Raw genomic sequence first — 26,819 nt, forward strand, 5'->3', positions numbered from 1 at the left:
TACCGTGCCATATTTGAAGCAAAAAAACTTGTTTTGATGAATTGGAAGAGCCACAAAAAGATTCCATTGAGCACATTGGTTGATGATACGGACTAGCTACATACGAACGAACTGCATGTCGACGCAAATTACGAATGGATAAATATGAAGAAATCTGGAAGGAATATTTAAGCGATAAGGTGGACAGTGGTGGGAAGTAGGGGGTTGAGAAGTGGAGAAATATTGTTAAAAAGGTGTAGTCATAGGTATATCAGTATTCAAATCTGAATTGTTAAATTGTGTTATTAGTGCAGGAAGGTTTTTGTTGTATGTGTTGTTTGTGGTTGTTCTTTGAATAGAAAAAATGATTATTATTTTTTTTTAAGTCAAAGTGTGAGGGGGGGATAGAGACACGTCTCTACTACTGATAAGTGCCGACAGTAGAGACTCTCTCATGGTGGCGGGTTCAAGCCCTACGTTGCCGGGGGTTGAGATAGATGACCCTCGGGTCCCTTCCAACACAACAATTCTATGATCCTGTCCTCACAGTGGCTAAATACCCCTGAGAAACTAGGAACCGAGATAAACTGCCTCTGGACGTGGAGGTTCCACAAAGATACCAGAAGAGGCTGGCTGCCGGATCAAGCTGAAGAGAGCAGCCCATTTAATCTGGAATCCTTTTTGCACAGTATGCAATTACCCACAGCATCTTAAAAAGCAGAACAGCATCTTTAAAAGCAGAGACATCACCTTGCCAACAAAGGTCCATATAGTTCAAGCTATGGTTTCCCCAGTAGTGATGTATGGAAGTGAGAGCTGGACCATAAAGAAGGCTGATTGCCGAAGAATGGATGCTTTTGAATTCTGGTGCAGGAGGAGACTCTTGAGAGTCCCATGGACTGCAAGACGATCAAACCTCTCCATTCTGAAGGAAATCAGCCCTGAGTGCTCACTGGAAGGACAGATCCTGAAGCTGAGACTCCAAGACTTTGGCCACCTCATTAGAAGATTCCCTGGAAAAGACCCTGATGTTGGGAAAGATGGAGGGCACAAGGAGAAGGGGACGACAGAGGACGAGATGGTGGGACAGTGTTCTCGAAGCTGCCAGCATGAGTTTGACCAAACTGCGGGAGGCAGTGGAAGACAGGAGGGCCTGGCGTGCTCTAGTCCAGGGGGTCACGAAGAGTCGGACACGACTAAATGACTCAACAACAACACCACAATTACCCTTAGGAACCCAAATAGACTGCCACTGGGCATGCAGACTTGCACACTGCCTTGCCACAAGGTGGCACTGCCTCTATGCGCGCCACTCACAGACAAGAAATGGCAAAGAGCAAGCATGAATCACAAGCTCTGTGGCCGGCAGAGGGTCCCGTTGCTCCTCAGCGTCCTTGCAGCTTCCGCAACAGTCATCTAAGCACCGGGATTTTGCCAAAGCCAGGGAGCCGGCGAAGCAAAAAGCTTTGCAAAAGCAGAGCTGCAGGGAGCAAACTGACCATGACCCCAGTCGCTCTGGGTGCCTTCCAATCAAGAACACCTCAAAACACCGGTCGCTGAGATTGTTATTCTCAGGGTTGTGGGTTCGAGACCCACGTTGGGCGCAAGATTCCTGCACTGCGGGCGGGTTGGGCTAGATGACCGTCGGGGTCCCTTCCAACTCTTATGATTCTATGGTCACACATTAAAAGCTTCGTGATGCAGGGCTGCCTTCGGAGGTCTACAGAAAGTCGTATAATTTATATCCAATAACAGTAATAATAATTTATTACTAATAGTTCATTCGTGGTCTCATTGTTTTATTTTCTCCTTCAGTGGCACCTCCCCTGTGGAATGCTCTCCCATCAAGGAGATCAAAGAGTGACAAAACTTTTATAAGACATCTGAAGGCAGCCCTGTTTAGGGAAGCTTTTAATGTTTAATAAAAGGTAAAGGTAAAGGGACCCCTGACCATTAGGTCCAGTCATGGCCGACTCTGGGGTTGTGGCGCTCATCTCGCTCATCTCACTTTATTGGCCAAGGGAGACGGCGTACAGCCAGTCATGTGGCCAGCATGACTAAGCCGCTTCTGGCGAACCAGAGCAGCGCACGGAAACGCCGTTTACCTTCCCGCCAGAACAGTACCTATTTATCTACTTGCGCTTTGACATGCTTTTGAACTGCTAGGTTGGCAGGAGCAGGGACTGAGCAACGGGAGCTCACCCCGTCGCGGGGATTTGAACCGCCATCCTTCTGATCGGCAAGCCCTAGGCTCTGTGGTTTAACCCACAGCGCCACCCGCGTCCCATTTTTAATGTTTAATAGGTTATTGTATTTTAATATCCTGTTGGAAGCCGCCCAGAGTGGCTGGGGAAACCCAGCCAGATGGGCAGGGTATAAATAATAAATTTTGTTGTTGTTGTTTTTTCCAGATGTGCTGGGAGCTGCCCAGAGTGGCTGGGGCAACACAGCCAGATGGGTGGGGTATAAATAATTATAATTATAATTATAATTAGACCACCTCCTCTGGTCCTTTTTGGAAATAAGGAGTCTTTGGAAATATTTTGTGGAATATAGTGGTACCTTGGTTTTCAAACTTAACCGGTTCCAGGAATCCGTTAGACTCCCAAAACCGTTTGAAAACCAAGGCGTGGCTTCCGATTGGCTGCACTACAAGCAAGACGCCACATCGGACGTTCGGCTTCTGTAAAACGCCGCAAACCAGAACACTCACTTCCGGGTTTGCGGCGTTTGGGAGCCAATTTGTTCAGGGACTAAGCTGTTTGAGAACCAAAAATATCATGGTTATATGAAAACGTATGTAGGATTTGAAGTATAGCAGCAGATGAGAGAATTGGTAGGTTAATCCTTTAGAATTAATGTATCTAATGGGTAAAATGTAAGTCATATAGCAGCTTAATGAGGAAAGGAAAGAACTCCACGGAATGGAAGTCAAAGGATATGAGAGATTTGTTTTGAGGTTTAAAAGAATTTCCAAAAATTGAAAAGTTCATTTAAATGTTGTAAAGAAATAATCAAATAATATCTTAAACAACTATTATATTATATTATATTATATTATATTATATTATAATTACCTAATACTTATAACTAATTGCACAATTGTGAAAATAGTTAGATGATGATAATTATTATATAATAATAATGCTATACAATAAAACTGTTGTTGTTGTTACTGCTCTGCTTCTTAGTAATTCTGTGATTTTATGCCATTTTGATTTACTTCAACAAAGCATTTTCATCCAGAGAGAGAAAAACCTCCAAATTCAGGGAGCAATTCTGCAACAGCCAAACACGCGGCTTGGCTCACTCGCTCGAGCCGCCTCAATACAGCCGGGAATGGCTCCGGCCGGTGTGCTCACCTGGGGTGAAGAGGGCGATGGCTTTGAGGCAGCTGTACTCCGCCAGGTCCACCTGCAGCCGGTTGAGCTTCTCCACCTGGTCCTGGAAGATGCGGATCTGGTCCATGAAGGAGACCACGCGGTCGGCCGACATGGGAGCCGCGTGGAATCCGGCGGCAGCCAGCAGCGGCGCCATGTGCAGCGGCAGAGCAGACTGAGCGGCGTTGAGGACGAAGAGCTCGCTCCAGCTGAGCCTCAGCAGCGCCACCTGGTCCGAGACGGGCAGGTCGGGGAAGAAGGGGATGTTTCGCGCCCACTCCACCGTGCTGAAGAGGAGTCGCGCCGCCAACTCGCAGATGTTATCGATGCCCATCACGCTGCCTTGCTGGGCGTACTGGGAGCTGAAGCGCGCGGTGGGGTAGGGCTCGGCGCGGAGGAGCTGCGAAATCAGCTCCGAGACGGGCTGGCCGTTGTAGTACTCGCCGCTGGGCAGGGCGTTGGGGCTGGCGCTGGAGTGGGTGGGAGGGATTCGGCCCCTCTGGACGGCTGAGGGAAGCAAGCAGAGAGAGCTGGTTAAAGCCAGAGTGGTGCATGCTCTGGTTATCTCCCGCCTACTGCAATGCGCTCTACGTGGGGCTACCTTGGAAGGTGACCCGGAAACTACAGCTAATCTACCTCTCTTTTAAATCAGAACCAGTGAAGGTGGTGAAGGTCCTGTGAGAGTGTCTGGAGGTGGTTGGAGGATGGATGGCAGCTAACAGATTGAGGTTGAATCCTGACAAAACAGAAGTACTGTTTCTGGGGGACAGGAGGCGGGCAGGTGTGGAGGACTCCCTGGTCCTGAATGGGGTAACTGTGCCCCTGAAGGACCAGGTGCGCAGCCTGGGAGTCATTCTGGACTCACAGCTGTCCATGGAGGCGCAGATCAGTTCTGTGTCCAGGGCGGCTGTTTACCAGCTCCATCTGGTACGCAGGATGAGACCCTCCCTGCCCCCGGACTGTCTCACCAGAGTGGTGCATGCTCTAGTTATCTCCTGCTTGGACTACTGCAATGCGCTCTACGTGGGGCTACCTTTGAAGGTGACCCGGAAACTGCAATTAATCCAGAATGTGGCAGCTAGACTGGTGACTGGGGGCGACCGCCGAGACCACATTGGCTCCCAGTACATTTCCGAGCACAATTCAAAGTGTTGGTGCTGACCTTTAAAGCCCTAAACGGCCTCGGTCCAGTATACCTGAAGGAGCGTCTCCACCCCCATCGTTCTACCCAGACACTGAGGTCCAGCTCCGAGGGCCTTCTGGCGGTTCCCTCGATGCAAGAAGCCAAGTTACAGGGAACCAAGCAGAGGGCCTTCTCGGTAGTGGCGCCCTTCCTGTATAACGCCCTCCCATCAGATGTCAAAGAGATAAACAACTACAGTGGTACCTCAGGTTACATAAGCTTCAGGTTACAGACTCCACTAACCCACCACCACTCTGTAACCTGAAGCGTATGTAACCCGAGGTACCACTGTATAGGATTGGGGGACACCTGGCTTACTAGCAATACCTGTGAAAAGGATCTAGGGCAGCGGTTCTCAAGCTGAGGGTCCCCAGGTGTTGTTGTACTACAGCTCCCATCATCCCTGAGCTCTGGCCTTGCTAGCTAGGGGTGATGGGAGTTGTAGTCCAACAACATCTGGGGACCCACAGGTTGAGAAAGGCTGATCTAGTGGTCTTGGTGGGCCACAAACTGAACATGAGCCAACAGGGTGATGAAGCAGCAAAAAAAGCGAATGCTATTCTAGGCTGCATCAGCAGAAGCCTAGTGTCCAGATTAAGGGGGGAAATAGTCCCAATCTTTTCTGCCTTGGTCAGGCCACACCAGAATACTGTGTCCAATTCTGGGTGCCACAAATTAAAGAGGATGTTGACAAGCTGTCTTCTGCAGCCGTCAGTGGAAAAAGGACAGTCACAAAACCAAGAAATTACACAAAACAAATGAAATGCCGTTAAAATCCCTGAAATGACAAGTAATCGAGCATAGAGTTAAATTAAATAACAAAAATCAAAACGTTTAAGGAAAATATTATCCTAGAATTAAACAAAGACTTAACGAGATGCCGGCTACAAAACTCTGGGAAGCATTTCAGCCTTGCTCTTGAGTTTGTTTAAAATCATTTAAAATCATTTAAGGTTTATAATTTCTTTATTTCCTGCTTAGTTCAGTGAAATGAGTTTTGTAGCCGGCATCTCGTTAAGTCTTTGTTTAATTCCAGGTTAACTTTTTCCTTAAACCTTTTGATTTTTGTTATTCAATTTAACTTTCTAGTCGATTACTTCTCGTTTCAGGGTCTTCTGCAGCAGTAGCTACCCTTCCCAGGAACCACAGAATCACAGTGTTGTGAAGTTGGAAGGGATCCCCTGAGGTCCTCCTGCCCACCCCCCTGCAAATGCCAGAATCTTTGGCTCAGCATGATCCTCTGGGCCACAGGGAACTTTCTGGGGTCTGATCCAGCAAAGGCAGCTACAACTGCATCGCAGGGGGGTTGGACTGGATGACCTGTGGGGGGCCCCTCCAACGCTGCAATTCTATGACTCTATCCCGTTCCCAATGAAGGGAGGAGCCCCCTGGAGACCTTAGAAACCCGAGGGGGTGGTGAGTGAGGGGCACAATCACTGTTGAGCCAACAGTGTGACGTGGCAGCTAAAAAAGCCAATGCAATTCTGGGCTGCATCAATAGGAGTATAGCATCCAGATCAAGGGAAGTAATAGTGCCACTGTATTCTGCTCTGGTCAGACCTCACCTGGAGTACTGTGTCCAGTTCTGGGCACCACAGTTCAAGAAGGACACTGACAAACTGGAACGTGTCCAGAGGAACGGCTAAGGGAGCTGGGCATGTTTAGCCTGGAGAAGAGGAGGTTAAGGGGTGATATGATAGCCATGTTCAAATATATAAAAGGATGTCACATAGAGGAGGGAGAAAGGTTGTTTTCTGCTGCTCCAGAGAAGCGGACACGGAGCAATGGATCCAAACTACAAGAAAGAAGATTCCACCTCAACATTAGGAAGAGCTTCCTGACAGTAAGAGCTGTTTGACAGTGGAATTTGCTGCCCAGGAGTGTGGTGGAGTCTCCTACTTTGGAGGTCTTTAAGCAGAGGCTTGACAACCATATGTCAGGAGTGCTCTGATGGTGCTTCCTGCTTGGCAGGGGGTTGGACTCGATGGCCCTTGTGGTCTCTTCCAACTCTAGGATTCTATGATTCTATGACCTGTGGAAATGGGGCCAAAAATCCAAACAAAGGAATAATTTGGTGCTTGCTCTCTCTCAAGATGGTATTTGGCTCTCCAGCTGTGACCTTTACTGCTACTGAGTCATATGACCTGCCAGCCTGCAGGCTCCTTTCCTCACCCGCCTGTAAAATCCTGCGCTCTCCAAACAAACACCACCTGTTTTACCGGTTTGGCAGCGACCCGCTGGGCCCTCCGGCAGCCTTGAAGGCAAGCAGCTCACTCCGCCAAAGCCAGGGCCTTTTGACTCCGCACCAGGTCCCACGTTAACCTGCCTCCCCAGCCATCTCACGCTGCTAGACCTCAGCTTCCCCTTTGCTCTGGGCTTGCTGATCAGAAGGTCGGCGGTTCGAATCCCCACGACAGGGTGAGCTCCCGTTGCTCGGTCCCTGCTCCTGCCAACCTAGCAGTTCGAAAGCACGTCAACGTGCAAGTAGATAAATAGGTACCACTCCGGCAGGAAGGTAAACGGCGTTTCCGTGCGCTGCTCTGGTTCTCCAGAAGCGGCTTAGTCCTGCTGGCCACATGATCCGGAAGCTGTACGCCGGCTCCCTCGGCCAGTAAAGAGAGATGAGCGCCGCAACCCCAGAGTCGGCCACCACTGGACCTAATGGTCAGGGGTCCCTTTACTCTTTACCTTAAACAGACTGATGTGGCTTTCTAGGAAGCAGGCAGTTTTAGAAACTCAAGATAGATGAGCTAAGCGCCAAATGGCTCCTAAAACCAAGGTTTCAGTCGCCAATATATGTGAAATTTGTGGAAATATATATTTGAAAAATAAAATAAAAAGTGGTGAAGATATTAATAGGCAAGATGTTAAATTGTTTTTATACGCAACAACAGCGGCAAGAGTATTGTTAGCCCAGAAATGGAAACAAGAAGAAATTACGACGAAAGAAGAATGGCAGGCAAAATTAATGGACTGTGCAGAATTGGACAAAATGACAGGAAGGGTTCGAAACCTGCGGGAACAGAGATTTACAGAAGTTTGAAAGAAATATACGAACTATTTGAAGAGCATCTGTAATCAACAAATTACGCTAGTAGGAATTCAAGAAGTTTTGTAAGGAGAAATATATGAAATATTGCAAAGTAGAGAAAGAATAGAGATATTGGTTAAGAGATTTAAATCTAATAGTGGAAGTAAGAAATGTATATTAAGTGAATAGACTAGAAAATTTTCAGATGTGATTGATGGAAGTCAAAAAAATGGTGTAAGAAATTAACGTATGTTTAATTACTGTTGAAAATGATGTGTTGAAAAATTAATAAAAATTTATTTTGAAAAAAAAAGTAAAAAGTAAAATGTATCATGTTTTTTAAAAAAGAAACTCAGATATGTAAGCCAAATGGCTTCTTAAACTGAGGCTACAGGCGCCAAAACGGAATTTCTAGTTGGCATTTTGGGACAAGTCTCATTTTCCAAATGATGGACTGACTGTGATGGATTCTCAGTTAAACATCTGGCTTGTTCAGAGGACAATCTTGAGCCAGGTTGAGAATTTTGAGAGCTTAAAAAAGGAAAGTCACTTGATCCAGGGACAATCCATATATATATATATATATATATATATATATATATATATATATATGCAGGTTTTGGTGTCCTCGGGTGTCTTCCCGTGTAAAAGTTGGGGTGTCTAGGCGACGTTTCGCCTAGACACCCCAACTTTTACACGGGAAGACACCCGAGGACACCAAAACCTGCATTCCTGTACCCGTGAAAATCTACGAAAACATATATATATATATATATATATATGCTTATTCTGACTTCTTTTTCTTAATGGTGACACTGACCATTCATAAGGTAGGAATATCCTTCACAACTCTGAGCAGGGCAGTGGGGGAAGCGAAGACAAGCAACAACAATTCACTGTGACGCTGTTCAGTGCGCCTGCTCCTGCTGCACAGAAAAAAACGTTTTGGTTCCTGAAATTCATTTTGATTGTGCAACCTGGCTCCCAGGCATCTTCACTCAGTCGCAAGTGGATGAAAGGTAAAGGGACCCCTGAACATTAGGTCCAGTCGTGGCTGACTCTGGGGTTGCGGTGCTCATCTCGCTTTACTGGCCGAGGGAGCCGGCGTACAGCTTCCGGGTCATGTGGCCAGGATGACTATGCCGCTTCTGGGGAACCAGAGCAGCGCACGGAAACACCGTTTACCTTTCCGCCAGAGTGGTACCTATTTATCTACGTGCACTTTGACGTGCTTTCGAAGTGCTAGGTTGGCAGGAGCAGGGACCGAGCAATGGGAGCTCACCCCGTCGTGGGGATTCGAACAGCCGACCTTCCGATCGGCAAGTCCTAGGCTCTGTGGTTTAACCCACAGCGCCACCTGCGTCCCTAAATGGCTGATGGTCAGGTGCAAAATGTGTTTGGCTCCTGGCTTATTTTGAACCCTGATTCTGCTGCATTCCAGCTGGCACCAGGCACTTTGATCCAGGGTTATCCGCCAGTGTCGGACCTTTCACCCCTTTGCATTGCTGGCGTACGGCAGCTCCTAAGCATTGATTCCCTGACACAACTCTCTTTCAGGTCGGGTCTGTGGGTGGCTGGCAGATTTCACCAAAGGTCAGACCATCTGCAAAGTTGGGTCCTGCCAGTTGAGTCCCCTTCTGCCATCCAGCGGGTACTGGGTGCCAGCTGCGCCAGACGCTCAGCGGAACAAAAATTTAAAAATACATTATAGAAGACAGAATGGTTGAAACTTAAAGAATGAACATCACATGTAGCTGCAGAGAGCCAGGAGTCCTTTTACTCTACTGGACCATCAAGAAGGCTGATCGCCGAAGAATGGATGCTTTTGAATTCTGGTGCTGGAGGAGACTCTTGAGAGTCCCATGGACTGCAAGAAGATCCAACCTCTCCATTCTGAAGGAAATCAGCCCTGAGTGCCCACTGGAAGGACAGATCCTGAAGCTGAGGCTCCAGTACTTTGGCCACCTCAGGAGAAGAGAAGACTCCCTGGAAAAGACCCTGATGTTGGGAAAGATGGAGGGCACAAGGAGAAGGGGAGGACGGAGGACGAGATGGTGGGACAGTGTTCTCGAAGCTACCAGCATGAGTTTGACCAAACTGCGGGAGGCAGTGGAAGACAGGAGTGCCTGGCGTGCTCTGGTCCAGGGGGTCACGAAGAGTCGGACACGACTAAACAACTAAACAACAACAACTTTTTTCGTTTTTTCCTCCTTTTCCTTTTCTCTTGTTTTCTCCTTGGGGACCAGCAGCTGCCTCTCAGCCTAACCTACCTCACAGGGTCGATGTAAGGATAAAAATGGAGAGGAGAGGATAAAAAATCCCAAGCTTATCTGTTAGGATTGGTGGGCAAAGGCATACCACATATGAAAAAAATAAAAATCTTTTTATATGCAACAACAGCTGCCAGGGTAGCAATTGCCACTAAATGGAAATCTCAGGACAAACCAACAAAGGAAGAGTGGATTTGTAAATTGAGTATATAGAATTGGCAAAATTAACTTCAATTATAAGATATCAATCAAATCAAAAGTCAAGAATGGCGTGGAAGTATTTCGAAGATTGTATGTCAAAATATTGTTCTAAAAATGACACGCTAATAGGCCTAGAATAAAAAAATGTAAGCAATAACAAAACCAGTAACGAAAGAAGGAAAAATCAGAACGTAACAAAAATAATTTATTAAAGAATGCAAGGGGGAAAGGTAGAAAGAAATATAAAGAAGTCGGATTGCTGTGGAGGGAAGTAGCGGGTGGGTGGTGGGTTTTATAATTAAGTGTATAATTAAGTAGCTGTTTTAATCTAGGTACAGTGGTACCTCGGGTTAAATACGCTTCAGGTTACAGACTCCGCTAACTCAGAAATAGTGCTTCAGGTTAAGAACTTTGCTTCAGGATGAGAACAGAAACCGTGCTCCGGCGGCGCGGCGGCGGCAGCAGGAGGCCCCATTAGCTAAAGTGGTGCTTCAAGTTAAGAACAGTTTCAGGTTAAGTACGGACCTCTGGAACGAATTAAGTACTTAACCCGAGGTACCACTGTATTATGTTTTATGTGAGGGAATCATAGGGAATTTTGTTTATTATGGTATATATGTTACGTTTCAATAAAGATATTGGGGGGGAATGGAGAGGAGGGGAGGAAAGATGGGCTGCAGAAACAAGAGGATGAAAATAAACCCCCAAATAAGTGATATACCTGATGACATGAGTTGTGTGATGTAGCACGAAATAAATTCAGCAGCTTTCGAGGTCCTGCAAGGGACCTCGGTTAACAGACATATGTGTCGTCCTCTTTGGAGTTTGTATCTCTCCAAATATCACATACACACATACACACACCCCAGTACTGGAGAGTACCTTCTTTCCTCATCCCGACGCGGAAACACTTTTTCAGACGGCAATACTGGCATTGATTGCGGTGGTGTTGGTCGATCTGGCAGTCGCGGTTCGACCTAGGTTAAAACAAAAATCGTGAGATAAGCTGCTTCCTTCCTCCCATTTACACACACGGCCGTCCCGTCTCTTTGAGGAAATGCACATATTGTTAAAAAAGAAAAGAAAAAGATGAACCTCTCGTAAGTCACCCAGTGCCAGAAATTCCCCAGGCGCATTTTGCAACCGTCCACAAAGCGGCAGCCACAAAAAACAAGCTAAGCACTACAATTCAAGCAAAAGTTGTGTTATATGATTGACACATCAATGCAGCATTTATAATCTGTAAAATGACATTAGCAATGTTAGCCAAATAGCCACGGAAAAATAAACTGAGTGGAAGTGGTTCTCCAGGGGTTTCGGACTTGGGGAATCTCTCCTATTCCTACCTTGGAACAGTGTTAGAAATTAGGCAGGTGCCAGGCGCGTTTCGCAACCACATGGGGATTTCTGGGTGCCCAGGCTGGCAACTGACATCTCCACCTGGCTGCCCCCTCCCGCTTTCTTAAGCAGATAAGCACAAGAGCTGATTTATTGCATATGTCTCCCACCTTTTTCTCCAAGGACTACACGGTTCACACACACCCCTCCAACTTAATGCCTACAACGATTCTGAGAGGTAGGCTAAGAGGCTGGGACTGACTCCAAGGACACGCAGTGAGCTCCATGACTGAGCGGGGATTTGAACTCTGGAATCCTGGTCTCCCGGGTCCTAATCTGCCATTCTCACCACTACACCACCCTGCCTTCCTAGAGCACGTCTGCTAGGGGGAAGCTCTATATATTAAGCAGGTAGGTAGGTAAGTAAGTAAGGGACGCGGGTGGCGCTGTGGGTTAAACTACAGAGCCTAGGGCTTGCTGATCAGAAGGTCGAAGGTTCAAATTCCTGCGACGGGGTGAGCTCCCATTGCTCAGTCCCAGCTCCTGCCAACCTAGCAGTTCAAAAGCACGTCAAAGTGCAAGTAGATAAATAGGTACTGCTCCGGTGGGAAGGTAAACGGCGTTTCCATGCGCTGCTCTGGTTCGCCAGAAGCAGCTTAATCATGCTGGCCACATGACCCAGAAGCTGTACGCTGGTTCCCTTGGCCAATAAAGCATGATGAGCATCGCAACCCCGGAATCGGCCACGACTGGACCTAATGGTCAGGGGTCCCTTTACCTTACCTTTTAGGTAAGTAAGTAAGTAAGTAAGTAAGTAAGTAAATGGGAACCAAAATGTCACTTAGAGAAGAATCAGAAATATTTCCCTGGAAGCTTGAATTTGTTTTATTCTGGATTGTTTGACAGGATATAGATAGATAGAAAATTTATTACGGTCGGAGACCAGCTTATAAAACACACTTGGGGGTACAATCCCAGAAGGAAAGCAAACATTTAAAACAATGTACAACAATAAATTTAAAATTTATAAATGCGATAAGCGTATAGACACTTAAAACTTTAAGATAAGCTACCGCAGAGAGATGACCCAGAATCACCCATGTAACCGAGTTTGGGGATTTTCTTAACGAACTACTTTGGGTCGGGGGATGGTCTGCGCCTACAGATCTGTACACAGAATCTGGCGACCATCCGGGTCGTCTTATGATCTTTGCCTAACAGGAAAAGGTCAATTTTTGCTTTTCCGGGAGGTCAGCGAGCCTCACCAGCAGGGGGTCAGTGGTCTCACTCCGTGCCTCTTCCTGAAAGGGACGTCTAAAGAGCAAGTGCTCTGGGCTTCCCATCTCCCCCAATGAACAGGCGCAAAGTCTCTGAGCATAGGGGACTTTTTAAAAGGATCCGGCGAGGGCAGAGCCGAGCTTCTGGCAAGTGTAAAAGCCCTTCTTACATTTTTGGATACGAGAAAGAAGAGATATGCTGCCGGTGTGGCTATATATCTCTCGATTTCTCCAATTTTATAGCAGGGGCACCTTGAGCAGTCCTGTTGTCTCTCGGTGTCTATGTTGATTGGATATTTTAATGTGTTGTAAACGACTTTGAGGGTTTTTCTTTCTTTAAAATATAAAGTGGTATAGAAATCATCGTCGTCATCCCCCCACTATCTACAGTGGTGCCTCGCAAGACGAAATTAATCCGTTCCGCGAGCCTCTTCGTCTAGCGTTTTTTTCGTCTTGCGAAGCAACCCTATTAGCGGCTTAGCGCTATTAGCGGTTTAGCGGCTATTAAAGGCTTAGCGGATTAGCAGCTAAAAGTCTATTAGCAGCTTAGCGGCTTAGAAGGGGGGGAGAAGCGGAAAAAATCGGAACACTTGCAAGACGTTTTCGTCTTGCGAAGCAAGCCCATAGGGAAAATCGTCTTGCGAAGCAGCTCAAAAATGGAAAACTCTTTCGTCTAGCGGGTTTTCCTTCTTGCGAGGCATTCGTCTTGCGGGGCACCACTGTATTGTGGCAACTATAACCTGGGTTTAAGGTGCCATTTGGCGACTGGCTTATATATCCGAGTTTCTAACCACGGGGAGAAGAGAATTCTGGACTCCGCATAGGTTGTGATGAACCTCTTCCAATTCCCATCCCATTTGGACACTTGCCTTCTGCACTAGCAAAGAACTGAAACCCTCTGGCTTCTCCAAATGCACACAGACCATTTCTCTCTTTGGGGCCCCTCAGGTCAATGCGCATGAGCCGGCAAAGGAGTCAGGAATCCCAAAAATTCCCTCCTCCCCGGACAAGGGGCTCTGAGGAGAGGTTTGCCAGGGCAGGAGGGATAAAGCAGGCAGGCAGGTGGAACTGCCTCGCCTCAGTATCTCCGGAAAGACGTTTTATGCCGCATCACAACGCTGGTCCATTGAAGCTCAAGACTGCCTGCACTGACTGGCAGCGACTCTACAAGGCAGGGGTCAGCAACCTTTTTCAGCCGCGGGCCGGTCCCCCGTCCCTCAGACCATGTGGTGGGCCGGAATATACAGTCATACCTCTTGTTACGTTCGGTTCAAGTTATGTCTTTTCAGGTTGCGTCCCGCGGCGACCTGGAAGTACCAGAAAGGGTTACTTCCAGGTTTCGCCGCTTGCGCATGCACAGACACGCAAAATGACGTCACACACATGTGCAGAAGTGACAAATCGCGACCCGCACCTGTGTAGACGCGCAGGTGCGGGTTGTGTTCCTCTCAGGTTGCGAATGGGGCTCCAGAACGGATCCCGTTCGCAATCAGAGGTACCACTGTATTTTGAAAAAAATAATGAACGAATTCCTACACCCCACAAATAACCCAGAGATGCGTTTTAAATAAAAGGACACATCTCACTCATGTAAAAACACACTGATTCCCGGACCGTCCGCAGGCCGGATTTAAGAAGGCGATTGGGCCGTATCCGGCCCCCGGGCCTTAGGTTGCCTACCCATGGTATATATAATGAAGGTGCCAGGCAAACCTCCCTGGGGAGAGCATTCCACAGATGGGGAGCCACTGCAGAAAAGGCCCTGTGATCATGTTGCCGCTCTCTGGACCTTTTGTGGAGGAGCCACACATTACAGCGGTTGGGCAAGATGCTCCCACCCAGCTGTGCAATTCTGTGATTCTGCAAAATGAGCACAGCAAAGGCTTTGCAGGGAAGGTTTCAGGACCCTGGGCCCAGCATTGGGGACATGCCATTGGGGTCTGAGCCCTTAAGCTATGATCCTTTCATTTAGAAATGAAGCAGGGATCTAGTCCTCATGATTTCATAGAATCATAGAATCATAGAATCCTAGACTTGGAAGAGACCACAAGGGCCATCGAGTCCAACCCCCTGCCAAGCAGGAAACACCATCAGAGCACTCCTGACATATGGTTGTCAAGCCTCCGCTTAAAGACCTCCAAAGGAGGAGACTCCACCACACTCCTTGGCAGCAAATTCCACTGTCAAACAGCTCTTACTGTCAGGAAGTTCTTCCTAAGGTTTAGGTGGAATCTTCTTTCTTGTAGTCTGGATCCATTGCTCCGTGTCCGCTTCTCTGGAGCAGCAGAAAACAACCTTTCTCCCTCCTCTATGTGACATCCTTTTATATATTTGAACATGGCTATCATATCACCCCTTAACCTCCTCTTCTCCAGGCTAAACATGCCCAGCTCCCTTAGCCGTTCCTCATAAGGCATCGTTTCCAGGCCTTTGACCATTTTGGTTGCCCTCCTCTGGACACGTTCCAGTTTGTCAGTGTCCTTCTTGAACTGTGGTGCCCAGAACTGGACACAGTACTCCAGGTGAGGTCTGACCAGAGCAGAATACAGTGGCACTATTACTTCCCTTGATCTAGATGCTATACTCCTATTGATGCAGCCCAGAATTGCATTGGCTTTTTTAGCTGCCGCGTCACACTGTTGGCTCATGTCAGGTTTGTGGTCAACCAAGACTCCTAGATCCTTTTCACATGTACTGCTCTCAAGCCAGGTGTCACCCATCTTGTATTTGTGCCTCTCATTTAAAACTGGTACACATGAACGTGGGCAGAGGAGGGTGGCCAACAACTTCCTGACACTGAGAGCTGTTCAGCTGGGGAACAGTCTCCCTCGGGGTGCTGTAGATCCTCCTTCCTTGGAGATTTTTAAGCAGAGGTTGGGTGGCCATCTGCCAAGGATGCTTTAGCAGAGATTTCTGCATTGCAGGGGGTTGGTCTGGATGACCCTCAGGGGCCCCTTCCAACTCTACTATTCTATAGTGTCTTCCAGCTCTGTGATTCTGCACTGAGTGGCAGGAGATGCTCTCCAGGGTTTCAGCCAGGGTCTTCCCCAGCTGTACCTGGGGACATCAGAAAGTGAATGTGGGACTTTCTGAATGCCAATAATAATAATTCTGTAATAATAAATTTTTATTTATACCCCGTCCTTCCCGGTTTGGAAAACCAGGCTCAGGGTGGCTAACAACAAATTTAAAACACTTAATTGATACAACAAAAAACAGCATAAAATGCAGTATAAAACGTGAATAACGGTAAATTCAGAATTCAAAAATCCATTTAGGGAGAAAATCCATCCAATAAACATTAGATGATCATCAGGGCTAGCTGGCTAAATTAGTCCTATTTGGGCCAGCGAGAAGACCAGGGGAGAATTAGCTGTGGGATCCCAGAGCAGGCAGTCTTCATAAAAAGGGGAGGTGGAGGAAAGGAAGGGGAATAAAAGATCAGGCTAAGTTCAAGTTGAAAGCCAGGCGGAATAGCTCTGTCTTACAGGTCCTGCGGAAGGAAGTTAAATTCTGCAGGGCCCTGGCCTCATGGGACAGAGCATTCCACCAGGTCGGAGCCATCACTGAGAAGGCCCTGGGCCCTGCTGGAGGATAGTCCCAACACAATTAAAAGCACAATAAAAAAATCAAACATCAAAAGCTTCCCTAAACAGGGCTGCCTTCAGATGTCTTCTAAAAGTCAGATAGTTGTTTATTTCCTCGACATCTGATGGGAGGACGTTCGACAGGGCGGGCGCCACCACTGAGAAGGCCCTCTGCCTAGTTCCCTGTAACCTCACTTCTCGCAGGGAGGGAACTGCCAGAAAGCCCTCAAAGCTGGACCTCCGTGTCTGGGCTGAACGATGGGGGTGGAGACGCTCCTTCAGGTATACAAGACCGAGGCCATTTAGGGCTTTAAAGGTCAGCAGCAACACCTCCATCGTCTTTTGCCCTCCCTTTTCCCTCACAAGACATGTCTGTGTTTTTTACTTATTTGCTTAAAAGCAAAAAACCTCTGCAAACTCCGGGTTTGCAGAGGGGGCAAAACAAGAGCCCTCGATGCCTATAAATGCCAGAAACAGAAATATATTTTATATGCATAAACTCTGAAAAAAGTGGGGGGGGGGTGTAAACAGCCGGGTCCAAAGTCCATGCGATGGAAGGGACAGAGCAAAGGTGAAGGCATAAAAGTCCCCAGCCCCATGGACCCTTTGCAGACATCGGGCCATGCTCATCAAACCTGCAAAAGGCAAAAGATCCGTACAATCTGAGGATTTTCGAGTTTGGCAACACAGATGCGCCGTAAGCAACAGTTCCTTCTGCACTTTCCCCTTTTCTTTCCCGGAAACGTGGAGCTGGAAGGGACCCCCAAAGCTCATCTAGTCCAACCCCGCCCCCAAGCAATGCTCAAGAATCCCTGACAAGCACAGCCACCCAAACTCTTCTTTAAAAACTGCAAGTAAGGAGCATCCGCCACCTTCCAAAGTTGTCCGTTTCACTATCAAGCTTTCCTTTCTTGTCATTTGAAGCCATTGAGCTGAGGGTCTGGGTAGCCATCATGGCGAGTCGATAACCCTCCCTTCCTCCTCCTCTTTCATGAGAAAGCCATCTCGGTTGCCTCCAGTGGGAGAGAGTTCCACAGTTTAACCACGTGCCAAATGAAGAGGAGGGTGTGCTTTTTTAATTAAAAGAGGGAAAATCTGCCCTGAATCTCCCGACATTCAGCAAATACAGTGGTACCTTGGGTTAAGTACTTAATTCGTTCCGGAGGTCCGTTCTTAACCTGAAACTGTTCTTAACCCGAAGCACCACTTTAGCTAATGGGGCCTCCCACTGCCGCTGCACCGCGGAGCATGATTTCTGTTCTCATCCTGAAGCAAAGTTCTTAACCCAAGGTACTATTTCTGGGTTAGCAGAGTTTGTAACCTGAAGCGTATGTAACCTGAAGCGTCTGTAACCCGAGGTACCACTGTAAGAGAAATCTGCAAATTAGAGAAATCAGCTTCTGAGTACGGATGGATACCAATATCCGTGTGAATGAGCTCTGATGGGGCGGCGATGGTCCCGCTAATTATGTCATTAGGGGGCCAGTTAATTTGCCACCAAAGTGGAGCATGTGTTAAATAGGCAAATTTGGCCGGCTTTGGGCGCTGTCCAACTGTCGAAAGAAAAAGGCATGAAAAGCTCCCTTGTGGAGACAACGGAGACACACAAACACACCCCGTTTTATACAAGGGAAATAAATAAATTACGGGTTCAATTACTCCGGCCACAAAGAGCGTGAGGCACAGAGAGAGGCCGTCGCAAGTCCTCCTAATGTCACACAAAGGGCCTCGCGGCCGGGGACCGGGTGCGAGTCCCTGCGTCTTGCTGCATTAATTGAACGAAGGGGTTTTAATTGGATTTGGAATAAGCGCGCAATTAATTGCTGCCGCTCGGCAATTTCTTCGCACTGTTATCTTTCTGAGCGGAACAACTGCTTTTTGTAACGGAGGACACCGGGGATACGTTTATGGAGGTGAGGTGGTGGTTTGGCCCGAAAGAAAGGCAGGGAACCACAGGGCTGGGACATATGCTTTGAGTGCAGAAGGTCAGGCCTGGAGGGAATTCTCCCAGGCAGTGTTAGAAACTCAGGTGTATAAGCTAATCACCAAATTGCAACCTTAAGCCTGGGTTACGGGCATCACAATGGAAAGTCCTGGCGCTTAAAAAAACAAAAAATGAGACGATGGTGATGATGGTGATTGGCTGTGGTGCGGTATATGCAGAACACAGCAAATAAAACCGCAATCAGATCAATAAAAACATCAGCGAAGGGCTTAGAATTTTGCTAAATAAATACAGGGTCAATTGTACTTATCGTCTGATCAAATACAAAATATCGGTTTTAACTGCTTTTTGTTGATATTTTGTTCTTTAAGTAAATACACTGTCGATTTTTAAATACCTCCTGAATGTTTTTTAAAATACCTGTTTGAAACTGCTTTTTGTCGCTAATCTTAACCTTTTCGTGAGTTATCGGGTTTCTTTTTGATTTGTTTTTGTTTTGACTATGCTTTTCATGTTTTTAAATTGTTACTTCATCCTGTGAACTGCCCTGAGACTTGCAGGTATAGGGTGGTATACAAATTTCAACAACAACAACATTAATTATATATATATGGTCATTTTTCAACTGTCTTTTGGATTTTTAAAAATACTAACTTTTAACTGTTTTTGCTTATAGTTCCCCCCTCCCCCCCCGAAATCAATAAGAGGTTTTGTTACGGAATCCGTTCCGGAAATCCGTTCAACTTCCAAAACATTCGAAAACCAAAAGCAGAGCTTCTCATTGGCTTCAGGAAGCTCCTGCAACCAATCGGAAGCCGCAGAACTCACTTCCGGGTTTGTGATGTGCGGGAACGAAAACGTTCGAGAACTCAGCTGTTCGAATTCCAAGGTACGACTGTATACATTTGGTTAAGTAAGTCCCCCCCCCATAAATAAATAAATGCAGGTTGGTAAGAAAGAAAATCCACAGTGAGGAGGCCCATCTGACTAAAGCAGCTTTTAGGAGATGTAAAAAAACAAAAAAGGCAGCTACAATTCCTTCCCAGCCTCCAGTGGCAGTGAGTTACACAGGGCACAAGGCTCATATGCCAGTAAAAGTGGGCCGGAAGAAATAAGGTGGTCCTGAAGGTACTTTGGGCCAGAGTTACTTTGGGCTTTGTGGGTTAATGCAAGAACCTTGCGTTGCAGGGAGTTGGGTCCCTTCCAACTCTACAGTTCTATGACTCTTTATGACTCAAACCCAGATGGCAGCAGTGTTCAAAATTTGCCAGGCGCATTTTGCACCTGGCTATCAGCCACCTGCAACCAAGTGAAGATCCATAGCTGTCAACTTACAGATTTGAAAATAAGGGACCAGCAGCCAAAATAAGGGATCAGCAATTACTTTGATAAAATACATATTTTGTTGCATGCAAATGGCTTTAGATACCTATGAGGTCCATAAATTACCATATAGCATATATTCAACACAAAAAAACAGCAACAATTTAATAATAATAATAATAATAATAATAATAATAATAATAATAATAATAATATCTTTATTGTCATTGCCCCCTCTCGGGGACAACGAAATTATTTACAACGAAATTTGTTGTTGACAAAGGACAGCTGGACATAGAAAGGGCCCCATTACCTTCAGTAGCTTATTTAAGGGACATCATCAATAAGGGACAGCAGCGGGACGTGGCGCTGGGATAAGGGACTGTCCCGCCAAATAAGGGATGCTTGACAGCTATGTGAAAATCCCTGGCTGCCGGGATGACGCCTGACGTCTCCCCCATCTGGGGATCCTGGGATCTGGACCGTTTTCACACACTAAGCCCCCATCCTGCCATATTTGATTGACACAATCAGAATGAATTTCAGGAACCAAAACGCTTTTTCTGTGCAGCCTGCGAAGGAGCAGTGAAGAGCGTTCTAGTGACTGGTTGTTGCTTGTCTTCAGTTCCCCCACTGCCCTGCTCAGAGTTGGGAAGAATATTCCTACGTTAGGAATGGTCCATGTCACTGTTGATAAAAAGAGGCTGGAATAAGCCAATATTTGTGGACTGGATCAAGGAACTTTTCTTCTTTAAGTTCTCAAGGTTCTTAACCTGGCTCAAGGTTGTCTTCTGAATTAGCCAGACGTTTTAACTGAGAATCCATCACAGTCAATCCATCATTTGGAAAATAAAGACTTTAGGGTGACTAGGCTTTCTGTTTTGGCACCGGCAACCTTGGTTTAAGGGGCCATTTGGCCCCTAAAGGTAAAGGTAAAGGGACCCCTGACCATTAGGTCCAGTCGTGACCGACTCTGGGGTTGCGGCGCTCATCTTGCTTTATTGGCCGAGGGAGCCGGTGTACAGCTTCCGGGTCATGTGGCCAGCAGGACTAAGCCGCTTCTGGCGAAGCAGAGCAGCGCACGGAAAAGCCGTTTACCTTCCCGCCGGAACGGTACCTATTTATCTACTTGCACTCTGAAGTGCTTTCGAACTGCTAGGTTGGCAGGAGCTGGGACCGAGCAACGGGAGCTCACCGCGTCGTGGGGATTCGAACCGCCGACCTTCTGATCGGCAAGTCCTAGGCTCTGTGGTTTAACCCACAGCGCCACCCATGTCCCTTATTTTATTATATATCTGAGTTTCTAACGCTGCCGCCTATTTGCAACTGCTAGAGAAATGTTAGATCCGAATCACAGAATCCTAGAAGTGAAGGAACCTCCAGGGTTCAGATCGCGAGGGCACATGGGCTGCCACAATCTAAGGGAAAGCACCTGTCAATCTCTGGTCCTGGATTCGAATCACCTGCTAGGCACGACTCCGGATCACAGCAAGTTCACGCCACCAACCCCCAAAGGAGGATTTATACATAGACGCCAAAGCCCCAAGCCGCAGGATTAAAAACCCGACTCCCGGTGAGAAAACTGGCCAGGTGTTAAAGGAGGCAGCCAATATTTCACACCCAACCCCTCTTCCCTGAGGGCTGCAGCAAATTTGGCAAGGATTTGGCAACGGATCGTCTGCTTTTTCCCACTCACGGGGAAGGGCAGAGCACTGAGTGCGGTGGAGGCGGCCAACTCTCAACAGCCTTGAGGGCTTGTAACTTGAGCGCTTGTTTGGAACGGAGCAAAAATCCAAGGTTATCGCAACAGCGCCACAGGCCCCAACATGGGAGATTCACACAAGTCCCAGCTTGACTACCTCACGGATGTCACAAAGGGGATGACGAGGCACCCTCACACACACACACACGCACCCGCCGCCAGTTCAGGATCCGTCCCAGAGCTCTTGCAATAAATCTCATTCCAAGGATTCCTGGAAAGCAGAGCTGAGAAAAGAGCAAATCCTGTTTATGATTCCGAAGACTTCCTCAAAACTCCAAGGACTGCTGAAATCTTTGCAACGTCGACGTTTAGGCAACAACGATGACCATATGCATACGTAATAGACAATCTTTATAGAAGACCCTTCAAACAATAACAAGTTCAAAATGAAATCTTAGTCTCTGAAAATCTTTAAATGAAGCGAGGTACCAAACTTTGTACGATGAAAGATAAGCTGTGAAGCTTTGTGTATTCAGCAAATATAATGTCCAACACGGAACAGAGATTCCGGATATTGACTGCTGTTTCGTAGATCTTCGTCAGCACGGCTCCACAGTATTGATCTTTTCATTCACATATATTCATTTGAAATAAGATGGGTTCTATATTTTCCCACCATGCTGAAGGAATTCTATAAAGATTGTCTATTACGTATGTCATCGTGTTGCCTAAACATTGTTGACGTTCTCTTTTGAAACACAGGGGTTTGTTGGAAATCTTTGCAACAGCAGTCCTGCAAGACAGACCATTAGCATCCTTGCAGAATCCTAGGATTGGAGAGTGGGACGAGACCCCTAAGGGTCATCTAGTCCAACCCCCTGCAACGCAGGAATGGCAGGTAAAGAATCCCTAACCAACCTCTGCTAGGAAGGGGAGTCCTTGGGAGCGACTGTCCCGAGGTCACCCAGTGAGTTTCACAGGCTGGGCAGCAAGATTTGAACCCTGGTTTCCCGGGTTAAGTATTGGTCCAACGCTCTAACCACTATCCCCACTGCCGGCTCTCATTCCCAGGCCCATTTCAAAGCTGAATCTCTTAAGGAGGACTGAGGGAATCTGCAGCTAGCCGGTTTCACTGACACCCCAGCAAAAAGTGGGGGGGGGGGGGCAACAGAAGGGGCTCTCACCTTTGTTGAGGAGACAACACTCAAGCCAGGAAAAAGTTGCTGATTTCTATGGACTATGCAGAACTGGATAAACTAACAGGAAGGATTCGAAACCTGCGGGACCAGAGATTCTCAGAAGACTGGAGTAAATATACGAACTATTTGAAACGCAACTGTAATGAACAGATTACGCTAGAAGTTTTGTAAGGGGGACTTTTTGAAATATTGCAAGGAAGACCATGAGGAAAATTATGAGTTAAGATAATTAAGCGTAACAGAGAAATTAAGAAATGCAGGATAAGTGATAAAAGAACGGAAAATCATCAGAGGTGTTGACAGAAGTCTAAAACATTGTATAAGATAAGAAGTTAGGTTATATGATTGTTTGAAATGATACGTTAAAAAAACTAATAAAATATATATTTTAAAAAGGTTTCTGATTTCTACACACACACGCAAAGATCTCTCTCTCTTCAAGCAAAGCAAGGGATTCGACACACCCCAGCCAGTATTCGAAATTAGCCAGGCGCAATTTGCACCTGACTTTTGCCTACTTTTAACCAAGTGAAGATGCCTGGGAGCCAGGATGGCACCTGACCGCTCCTCCATCCGGGGATCCTTGGATCTGGACTGTTTTCACACACTAAGGCTCCATCCTGTAAAATTCCACCAGTTATATTTTATCTGCACAATCGGAATGAATTTCAGGAACCAAAAGGCTTTTTCTGTGCAGCCTGGGCAGCAGCAGTGAACAGCGTTATAGTGAATTGTTGTCGCTTGTCTTTGCTTCCCCCACAGTTGTGAATAATATCCTTACATTACGAATGGTCTGTGTCACCATTAAGAAAAAGAGGTCGGAATAGGCCAATAGATGTGTGGACTGTCCCTGGATCAAGTGACTTTCCTTCTTTTAAGTTCTCAAAGTTCTTAACCTGGCCCAAGGTTGTCCTCTGAACTAGCCAGATGTTGAACTGAGAATCCATCACAGTCAGTCCATCATTTGGAAAATAAAGACTTTAGAGCCGTCTTTCCCAAAAGGCGCAACCTGGCATTGTGTTTTGGCAATGGCAACCTTGGCTGAAGGAGTCATTTGGCCCCTTGCTTATATATTTGAGTTTCGAACACTGGGTGAGAGCACATGGAAAATCAATTTTTTAAAAATAAGAATAAACAGGACGTAATACTATATAAACCTCAGGGTCTCTTCCAACTCTAAAATTCTGCAATTCTATGACCCTTAAAATGCAAGACCGCTGCATAAAACCCAACCCGCCTGCAGAAACATCAAGCACAGGAATGACCACAGGGGGTTGGACTAGATGACCCCGGGGTCCCAACTGTACGATTCTATGATATGATGGACACATAACATCAGAAGGAGCTGTATTTGGTCTCCTGCATACATACAAGTGCCGTGCATTGTTAAAATGTTCTTTTCGCCACCTCTCCTCTCAAAAGGGGACACCCAAAGTATGACAGAGCCTCAGCTCCGAACCACACACCTGCTTAAGCGTTTATATGCTCCGGCGAAGGCCACAGCCACCAAAAACAATGATGTATTTAGGGGTGGCAAGGAGGCAGGGGTGGCACTTGAGCGGGGCACCCCCCGGCCAGCTCGCCTGCAACAGCAAAACATCTCAGGGCACCGCAAAACCAGACGGCAAGTCACACTCACAACTCCAGACATCTCGAGTCAGCAAGCCAAGCTGCGTTCTCAAGGCGGAAGGCCGATTTTCACCAGACTGACTACACAGGTTCACCAGAGCCTTGAGTGTCGGGCTAGGCGAGGGCCTTGGAAACCAAGGTTCAAATTCCACCATGCGCCCATCTCCCAACCTTGTAGGGTGGTTGTGAGGATTGCATAGGGAGGGAGAGAATCGTGCCCACCGCCTCAAGCTCCTCGAAGGAAGGGGTGGATACAAGCGAAGGAAATGAAATAGGATACAGAGGCGGATTTGGGAAAGGAAATCCGAAATAATTTGGGGGGGGTGTTGGCAGTGAGGGGGGTGCCTAGCCCTGCACTGGGAACAGGAGATGGGGGGCACGTTTCCTGGCACCCAGCTCCAGCAACACCAACAATGGGAATCGAAAGATGTCCCTGACTCCGTCTCAAAGCAAGAAGCCCCAATCCGAGGAGGAGCAGGCAGAGGAACAGACCCCGAAGGCGGCCTGGATTTTGAGGCAACTCCAAGGCTGGAAGGCCAGAGAGTAGAGAAGGCCCCGACTCCCCAGAGGCGGAACAGGGGGTCAGCCAGCGCCCCTTCTCACAGACACAGCACCCTCTCCCCGCAAATGGACAGAGGATGCCCTTCTCACAAACGGGAAGGCACAGCACCCCTCCTCACCCATGGAGAGAGCACCCCTTTTCACAAGCAGAAAGGGCACCCCTTCTCACCCATGGGCACAGCACCCCCTCTAACGGAGAGAGCACCCCGCCCCATCTCACAAACAGGCAACCACCCTCTCTCACCCATGGGTGCAGCAGCACCCCTTCTCCCAGTCTCATTGCGTGGAAAAGCACCCCTACTTCTTGACTTCTCTGGAAAGGCCAGGCCGGACAGAAAGGGGGGTTTAGGGGGGATCCAGAGAGAAACGTGATGTTAAATAAAGAGATGCCTGGAGGTGATGCCCAGGTGTACCCCCTCCCCCCCCCGCCCCCCAAAGATTTAATTTTTTAAAATTAAAATTCCAGGCCCACCTGCAAGTGTAGCTGAGGTTCCTGCGGATGCTGCGCTTGAAGAAACTCTTGCAGCCCTCGCAGGTGAAGACGCCGTAGTGCTTCCCGCTGGATTTGTCCCCGCACACCACGCAGTCCACCTGGATGCCCGGCTTGTCGTCGTCGAGGGGCTCCTGGTCGCTGGTGCCCCCCTGGGGGGAGGCCGAGTCGTCCTCCGAGTGCCGGGGGTAGCCCTTCTCCAAGCCGTTGGCCTCGCCTCCGTTAGGGTCGCCCCATTCCCCGGTCACCATGGCCATAGCGCCCCGGAGGGGGGGAGAGGGGTGCGGCGGGGGTGTCCGTGGTGGGGGGCCGGAGGGGTCGGGGTGGGGGCCAAGCACGGCTCCGGCCGCCAGCCGCGGGTTGGGGGCGCTCTCTCCTTCCAGACGGCAGCGGCGGCGGCGAAGTCAGGCACAAAAATGTCTCCTTAATAGATCACCAACAGTATTATGATTATTGTTGTTATTAAGCCTTGGCTCCCCCCCCCAGCGGAATTTCAGGGGGGGTAATTTCGTGGGAGGAGGGAGCCAGCGGTCACCAGCCTGGCGCCCACGTTAGGGGGCTCAAGGTGGAAAGCGTAAAAAGATAAAAAAGTTAAATCCAGGTCACTTCGGGCTGGTAAATAATATTCCTTAAAATCGGGGGGGGGGGGCAAGAAGGGGATGGCGTTTGGGGGGAGTCTTAGGAGAGGGAAAACTGGGACCCTGAAAAAAGACACCCTCCCCAAAGTTGGTTTGCAGATCGAGGGGGGAAAGTGTTGGCGAGGGGTTGGGGGTATCCAAGTTTTGGAAAGGTTTTGTTAAAAAGGGGATCCTGGAAAGAAACTCCCCCAAACCAGGGGAGGGGAGGAAAGAGGAAAAGGGGGGGGGGAGAAAAAAGCCAGGCAAGTTTTTTCCGGGGCGGGATTTCAGGAGGGTCGCCCGTGCGGAGAGGGTTGGGGGGCCCTGCCTGGCGCGCTCCGGAGAGGGTTGGGGGCGCTCCGGGGCTCCCCGGCGGCCATGGCGGGCGGGCGCGTCGCGAAGCGGTGCGGGGGCTTCTCGGGGGCTCCAGGTGGGGGGCTGGTCTCCTGCGAAGAGCCGGGGGGCGCCGATCTGTGGCCGGGGAGGCTGCCAAGGGGGCGCCCGCCGTGCGCAAAAATGCCTTAGCGCATCGCGGCGGCGCGCAAAGTTCAGGCCCCGGCGAGGAAGGACTTGGAGCGGCTGGCGCGGCGGCGGCGCTCGCTCGCTCGCTCGCTCCGTGCCTGGCTGCTGGCTCGCTCCTCCCTCGCCGGCCCTCCCCTTCCGCCGGCCGGCCCGCCTGCCGAGGGCGCCTCCCTCTCGCCCGCCGCTTCCTGCCCAGCCCCGAGGCGCGCCAGAGGGTCTCTGAGCGCGCGCAGAGGGCAGTGTCGCCAACCAGCGGGCGGGGCGCGCCGGGGGCTTTTGGCTCTCCCGGTTCCCAGCCTCACAACAACAGCCCTGCCAGGACGGATGGGCAGGGAGCTGCCTTCGACAGAGTTGGAGTGACTGCGCTGCTGCATTAATACAATTTATCATTTATCTAAAGATCCCATTAAAAAATGTTGCTGGAGGTCAGGACTGCCTGCTGTGGCCGGCTGCGCGGTGTCAGGCTGAAGCGGATTGTCTGAAAAGTGTGCCAATTCTAGAATTGTAAAAAATTAAACCTGCGCACCCAAAGGAAAATCACTCCTGAAATGGAGGGCCAAAAAAACCTAGCTCTGTTCTTGACTC

At 48.4% G+C, this 26,819-nt stretch overlaps 1 protein-coding gene across 1 annotated transcript in view; it reads right to left on the minus strand.

Moving 5' to 3' along the window:
• NR2F6 (nuclear receptor subfamily 2 group F member 6) overlaps positions 1–26,347 on the minus strand; it is a 28,370-nt gene extending 2,023 nt beyond the window's left edge. Inside the window, exons 1-3 of the mRNA XM_083484053.1 lie at positions 25,078–26,347; positions 10,927–11,021; positions 3,342–3,866 (exon numbers count right to left, since the gene is read on the minus strand). Coding sequence (XP_083340179.1) covers positions 3,342–3,866; positions 10,927–11,021; positions 25,078–25,352 — 895 coding nt within the window. The 5' untranslated portion in view covers positions 25,353–26,347. The remainder of the gene's footprint in view (positions 1–3,341; positions 3,867–10,926; positions 11,022–25,077) is intronic.
• Between the last annotated feature and the right edge of the window lie 472 nt (positions 26,348–26,819).

This window comes from Podarcis liolepis (genome assembly GCF_965112155.1).
Source record: "Podarcis liolepis genome assembly, chromosome: 18".
NCBI lineage: Eukaryota > Metazoa > Chordata > Lepidosauria > Squamata > Lacertidae > Podarcis > Podarcis liolepis.